Genomic DNA, 7,500 nt, shown 5'->3' with positions numbered 1-7,500 from the left:
GAAGGACTGGTTCTGCCCGAACCGTTCGTTATACAAGTATCGCAGAGACATGTCAAAGGTACTCAGTTGCACGAGGGTCTCGGACAAAAATACGTGATGGTTTGAAAGCTCTGCGTTGCTAATAAACATTTTAAATATCTTTTATAAACTGGTCAACACTGCATTATTTCCGGCGTTGGGTGCGTGATGCGCATGCGCTGTGATCACAGTAATGCAGTGTTGAGCAGTTTATAAAAGATATTTTAAATGTTTATTAGCAACGCAGAGCTTTCAAACCATCACGTATTTTTGTCCGAAACCCTCGTGCAACTGTGAGTACCTTTGAAATGTCTCTGTGATACTTGTGGGAAGATTGTGGGACCCTCTCGAAAACGAGATACTGTATCTCAATGTGGTTATCCCAATAAAAGAATTTCAACATATACTTGTATAACGAACGGTTCGGGCAGAACCAGTCCTTCATGGTCATTAACATACGTTGGTTTGCTACAGGCCAGGAAGGAAGTGACTGTGGATTCACTCGGTGTATCACAGTCACGAAAGGAGCTATAGGCCGATACCAGGCTGAAACAGGGGTATTGAATTTTGGATGCCCCCCCCCCCCGATACTTAAAAGACGATACCAAAACCCTTGATTCTCTGACCCTTGAATCTTTTCTTTTGGTGCGTCGTAGAAATGGAGAGAAAATGTTCTGATCTCTCAATCATTTCCGCCCCGCGACCCTGAACTAATGGCCCCCCGAGTCGAAGAGTAATGGATTGGATCGGCTGCACTCTGTCGGCCGCTTCGGCCTCAGAAAGTGGGGCAGTGAGAGAGAGAGAGTGGCATCGCCGGCATTCCCCCCCGACGGCTCTTTGCACAGGAGAAGGAGGACAGACAGGCCCCTAACAGCGAGAGCAAACTGCCTGGAAGGAAACCACCAGAATAGCTTGAGGGGAAAAGAGCTCTGTAAACAATGCCTGGGAGAGAGAGAGAGAGAGAGAGAGAGAGAGAGAGAGAGAGAGAGAGAGAGAGAGAGAGAGAGAGAGAGAGAGAGGGAGAGAGAGAGGTGTGTCATGCAGGGTGGATGTCGCTACAGTGCGCTGGACTGTAGGGCTCTTTAATGCTCAGCTGCACGCATGTAATGTGGTCTAAACATTAACAGTCACATGTGCTTTGACCAAGAAAGACATGCACTCTCAGAGAAGGAGGAGGGCGGGGGGGGGGGGGCGTGTACAGTACACACACACACACACACACACACACACACACACACACACACACACACACACACACACACACACACACGCACACACACACACGAGGGGGGCTGGGTGGTTGGGTGTGGGGCAGCAGAATATTGATTTTCCTACTAGTGACTGAGTGGAGGGGGTCATAGCTCATTGATCGGCCTGACTTGATTCTAAGAGTACAGTACGCTGCTGTGAGGCGGGCAGACACTGGCGACTCTATTCGCCCTGAAGGCCTGCAGATTAGGCGAGGAGGACAAGTCACAAAGGTCACGCTGGCCTTTTCAAACAATGCACACACTCACTCAAGACTCTTCATTTGAAATGATAAACCGATGTGCTGCAGACTATTCTGATGGACTTGTCCTGCGTGATGTGACGTCACTGGGCTGTTTGGATGTAGTCCATATACAAAAGTAAACGGAGGTTTCATATATACTGTACATATTATTCAGTTCTCTATAGGCCTAATTTATCTGTCTGTATGTAAACAGTTATTATGTGCATGTTTCCAGACTGGATCCAGAGACAATGGTGGCCTAACAGATAGGGAATGTTAATTGTTTATATTAATTGCATTAACTCTCTCATATATATCTTCATATACCTGTGTCTAGGCCAGCCTACTGCTAGTATATGCATACGTGTGGCAATAATAGAACATGAGAGTTGACCTGATAATATATTGTTTCTGTCAAAACATGGAACACTGGGTGTACCGACAAGACAGACATTTCAAGTCAGTTTTGCTCAAACTTACATACAGTTTTCATAACATTTTCAGTTTACCATACCATTATGGCTATTCCATTACAGCAAGGCGTGCGCAGTAGTACCGTGCCTGTTCATTCGCAGCATCAAGATCGATGTCAAGATTCTGAATATTCAGGATAGTTGACAATTTTAAAGGTTAAAATAATGAATCTACCATCTATAGTGACGAGTCTTTTAACAGTTTGCTTTACATCCATTCGACAGCTTGTGTTTTGTACGGCAACCGTTGGGAGTTGTGGAATGTGCGTATTTAAAACGTAATCGTCGGTAGTCTTAAGACAAGTAATTACAAATGGGCTTGCTTACTTATTATTTATGGCAATAATGAGACGCATCTAAATAATAACAAACGTCAACAAAGCGCCACGTGGACTTGGGTGGTCGTTTATAATGTATTCTCTCCCCTTTTAACGTCTCGAATATGAGCTACTTTCTAACACCACCAGGTTGCCGATACATAAATTCGGACAGCCTATAATAATAATAATAACACACACCAACGATGTCACAAGAAACACTGTCTTTTACCCATTTATTACAAACACATTTGCACGACATTCCCTACCTCATTCTTGCATTGAAAAAAGCTTGCATTTGTACTTTATTATTGTTTGCATTTTGTACTTCACTTTGTACTTTTATTATACTTGTATATTGTATATTTTGTATAGTGTTTGACCTTTACTCTTTTGACTGTATGAAGCACCATCTCAGGGGGGCTCCTCGTACAGAACCAAGCAGTTCACTGTAATGTACATGAACCTGATGTGACAAATAAAACAACACTTGTCTCCCACTAATAGATGTGTGTCAGATTAATACTCTACACCAATAGATGTGTCAGATTAATACTCTACACTAATAGATGTGTCAGATTAGGGCGGCTACGTGGCGTAGTGGGCAAGGCGCTCGCCACGAATGCGGAGACGCTGGGATCGCCTGTTCGAGCCCAGCGCTCCACATTGCTTTCAGTTTAGCTGGTCGTCCGTACTAATACACATTGGCCGTATTAGGGGGTGGGAAACTGATGGGTGGGGATCGGGCGTTGTGGACAGCGACTCCTACAGGTCGGTTGGTGCGCCTGCGCAGTAGAATCAGGAAGTGTCGGGGGCAGCGTGAGCCTCCCACGCGTTACTCCTCGCCACTGAGAGATCGAGCTGCGCAGGTGAAAAGATGCAACTTGTGTTACCTCAAGTACCGGAGGGGACTCGTACTATGTATGACTTAGTCCACATTGCAGCCGGCTTGTGGGAGGCAAGAAACAGCGTCCGTGACAGGGGAGGGTTGAATTGGATGATACGAAATTGGGATGGGAGAAAATATAGAAAATGGGAGAAAAAGTGGATAAAAAAAAAATATGTGTCAGATTAATACTCTACACTAATATATGTGTCAGATTAATACTCTAATAGATGTGTCAGATTAATACTCTAATAGATGTGTCAGATTAATACTCTAATAGATGTGTCAGATTAATACTCTACACTAATAGATGTGTCAGATTAATACTCTAATAGATGTGTCAGATTAATACTCTAATAGATGTGTCAGATTAATACTCTACACTAATAGATGTGTCAGATTAATACTCTACACTAATAGATGTGTCAGATTAATACTCTGATAGATGTGTCAGATTAATACTCTAATAGATATATCAGATTAATAATACTCACGCATCAGGGTGCTGAACGCCAACAGGGCCAGTAAGCCCTGGATCAGGACCCCCAGTCTGCCGAGCAGCGCTCCGTTATCGCAGCCGTGCGGAGCCGCCGTGAGGTCGGACACATTATTAATCCCTGCGTCGTCGGAGAGTCTCTTCACCAGGAAGATCCCGTTGTAATGATACAGATCCATGTTGACCAGATCAACAACCCGCCGTGGAGGAAGAGACACGGGACAGTCAGGGGGACACCCTGCTGTATGAAGATGTTCCTCTTCTTTCCTCTCCTTTGGGGGAAAAACAACTCGCCGGTCTCACAAACTGAGACTCCGTCACTCCGGACAAACACGAACCGACGTCTTCTTGTCCAAAAGTCGCGTCGCTGCAGCACCTTAATTAATAAAGTGAGTTATTATTATTATAATAAAGGAGGGTCGATACGTCTCCGTCCTCCTGCGTCCCCATGTTTTCCTCCAAAACGAAAATAACAACAGCGACCGAGGAGAGCGATCTGCAGAGCGGCTCTGAGTGACGTCACCTCCTGTCGTCGACTCTCTTCGATTAGTCGACGGCGCAGCAGATAGAGGCTAACCGGCTAACCGGCGCCGCGTTGTGCCTTTTGTTTGTGGCAATTTGCACCTTAACCCTTTCACTGCCACACTACAGAAGGTTAACCCTTTCACTGCCACACTACAGAAGGTTAACCCTTTCACTGCCACACTACAGAAGGTTAACCCTTTCACTGCCACACTACAGAAGGTTAACCTTTTCACTGCCACACTACAGAAGGTTAACCTTTCACTGCCACACTACAGAAGGTTAACCCTGTTTCACTGCCACACTACAGAAGGTTAACCTTTCACTGCCACACTACAGAAGGTTAACCCTTTCACTGCCACACTACAGGAGGTTAACCTGTTCACTACCACACTACAGAAGGTTAATAACCCTTTCACTGCCACACTACAGAAGGTTAACCCTTTCACTGCCACACTACAGAAGGTTAACCTTTCACTGCCACACTACAGAAGGTTAACCCTTTCACTGCCACACTACAGAAGGTTAACCTTGCACTGCCACACTACAGAAGGTTAACCCTTTCACTGCCACACTACAGAAGGTTAACCCTTTCACTGCCACACTACCGAAGGTTAACCCTTTCACTGCCACACTACCGAAGGTTAATAACCCTTTCACTGCCACACTACAGAAGGTTAACCCTTTCACTGCCACACTACAGAAGGTTAACCTTTTCACTGCCATACTACAGAATGTTAACCTTTCACTGCCACACTACAGAAGGTTAACCCTTTCACTGCCACACTACAGAAGATTAACCCTTTCACTGCCACACTACCGAAGGTTAACCCTTTCACTGCCACACTACCGAAGGTTAATAACCCTTTCACTGCCACACTACAGAAGGTTAACCCTTTCACTGCCACACTACAGAAGGTTAACCCTTTCACTGCCACACTACTACATACGGTTAACCCTTTCACTGCCACACTACAGAAGGTTAACCCTTTCACTGCCACACACCACAGAAGGTTAACCCTTTCACTGCCACACTACATACGGTTAACCCTTTCACTGCCACACTACAGAATGTTAACCCCTTCACTGCCACACTACAGAAGACGGTTAACGACCGTCGGTTGTGTGATAGACAGTAAAGGGTTAACCTTCTGTCGTGTGGCAGTGAAAGGGTTAGCCGTTTTGGTATAGTGTGCGGCAGTGAGTGAACGGGTTAAACTTGTAGTTATACACAAAGGACATGATTGATTTACACTCCCTATGGCCAGATCAATATCAATATTTTTCTTGAACGGAAAATACCAGTTATTATAATTGGGAAACCTCTCGTCGCTCTCTTTGAACCTACCATGTGACCTACTGGAGATATGCTAAATGCATTTATTTACATTTGATACATTTACATGTTTGTCATTTAGCTGAAACGCTTTTATCCAAAGCAACGTACAAGTTCTGTACAACAGGTCAGCAGGAAGGAAGGGTACAGTACAACTCTTTCAGCTGAGTATAACAATGTTATCAAACAGTGTCGAAGCTTGGCTGCATCAGTGTTGAGTTATAGTAAATACATATTAGTATTAAATAATTTGCCAATCTTGAATATAATATATCTTGTCTTCTATGCACTTCTATGCAGTCTTCCAAGTTGGAAGACTGCATAGAAGTGCATAGAAGACAAGATATATTATATTCAAGATTGGCAAATTATTTATTATATATTATATATATATATATTAATTCTACTGGATATTTCCCTATTTTAATGTATAATCCCTGCTGTCAATCCCATAAAGGCCGTTGTCCCTTATTAGTACCTGCATGAAGAATAATATACCTTCCTCCAAACCCAATCTTTGTTCTTTTTTCTCTCGATGTAGGCCATAATAATACTCTCTTCTCATCTGGTGCCAGAACCCAGAATAACAGATATAGCCAAAACAAAACCCGGTCCCTCAGCCTGATGCAGAGAGAGACGCAGCTCCGTGCACGCGTCGTGCGTGACAGCGTGGGGGATAATCCCTGTTCGGTTTAAAGCCTCTTCTCTGGCAGATTAATGATGAAGCAGCGTCCGTCCCAACAACCATCTGTTCCATCATCAGAAGCACCTCTCAGATCGGGTCCCCCAGCCCCCCCACTGTGATCACCCTGCACGGGACATATTATATAGGCTTTTCACAGTCAGACATTTTCCAAAAATCATAATGGCCAGTTATGGATATGAATATGAAGATTGACCGGGAATGATCAACATATTACGACATGGGGGGATTTTCGCAAATGACTCGTCTCCCTGCATCTCATCTATAAATAGGCCCCGTGTGTTCATTATGCTCTTATTAAAACCATATAGGCCAAACGAACAGTGCAAGGCCTATACACGTTAGATGGTTTATCATGAATAATCTTTCTTGACATTTTATAAAAACTATAAAAATTATATATTCACATTTCACCAGTGGAAACTATATAGGCTCGTTTTTATTAACCCTGCACTGACTGACGAGGCTTTACTGAATAAAGATGATCCAGAATGTGGAGCAATGCAGTTCTACCACTAGAGGATGGTGTTGACTTTGATAAGATTATTATTAGGCTATACTATTATTTATTTTTAATTAGCCTGGGCTATATATCTCACGTGAAGGCGATTGACAAAAGTATCCCCCCATAGACCAATAGATTGTGATCAGAGTGGAAATCACCTCCTTAACCTATTTAAACATGGACTCTACCTGCTCTGAGCAACCGCAGATATGGCTTTAGTCTGCTTTTCACTATATATGACAAGGGATTTTGCACTTTACTGTGTTGACAGAAGTTGTCTGGGGGAGGTTATTGATTATTTTATGATCAATCGGCTGCAGTCAGACATCCGCCAGATAACTAACAAATATCATTAAATTGAAAAAAGGCAAGTAGAATCCAAAACGAATAGGCCTCCTTGCTCTGTTATTTGATCTTGAAAGGTCATTAAAAACATTATAGCCAACCCAGCCTAATATAAATCAGTCATCATAAACCCGACAGTACAATTCTGGATTCATAAAAAGAACCGGCCAAACCAAAATCACCCAAATGGCGTTTTTCTGCAATGACACACTATAATAGGGGCAAAACTTACATACAACTTTAATTTACAAATGTATATCTGCATTAAAAACAGACTATAAGCGGTTGAGCTTGGAAACATTATGGATCATTGTTGCTGGTCGAAAGTGTTTTCAAGTCAGTGGAACAATTATAGCCTAGAGAGATGGAAATATATCTATATTTAATTCAATTTCATAATGTTCCCC

The 7,500-nt window shown here is 43.2% G+C and overlaps 1 protein-coding gene across 1 annotated transcript in view; it reads right to left on the bottom strand.

Moving 5' to 3' along the window:
• LOC311238182 (store-operated calcium entry regulator STIMATE-like) overlaps positions 1-4,140 on the bottom strand; it is a 27,732-nt gene extending 23,592 nt beyond the window's left edge. The window contains exon 1 of the mRNA XM_084326197.1: positions 3,681-4,140. Coding sequence (XP_084182323.1) covers positions 3,681-3,861 — 181 coding nt within the window. The 5' untranslated portion in view covers positions 3,862-4,140. The remainder of the gene's footprint in view (positions 1-3,680) is intronic.
• Between the last annotated feature and the right edge of the window lie 3,360 nt (positions 4,141-7,500).

This window comes from Notolepis coatsorum (genome assembly GCF_963971535.1).
Source record: "Notolepis coatsorum genome assembly, chromosome: 12".
NCBI classification, from domain to species: Eukaryota; Metazoa; Chordata; class Actinopteri; order Aulopiformes; family Paralepididae; genus Notolepis; species Notolepis coatsorum.
The sequence above is the reverse complement of the archived record's forward strand: the minus strand, read 5'-3'. Positions and strand labels throughout refer to the sequence as shown.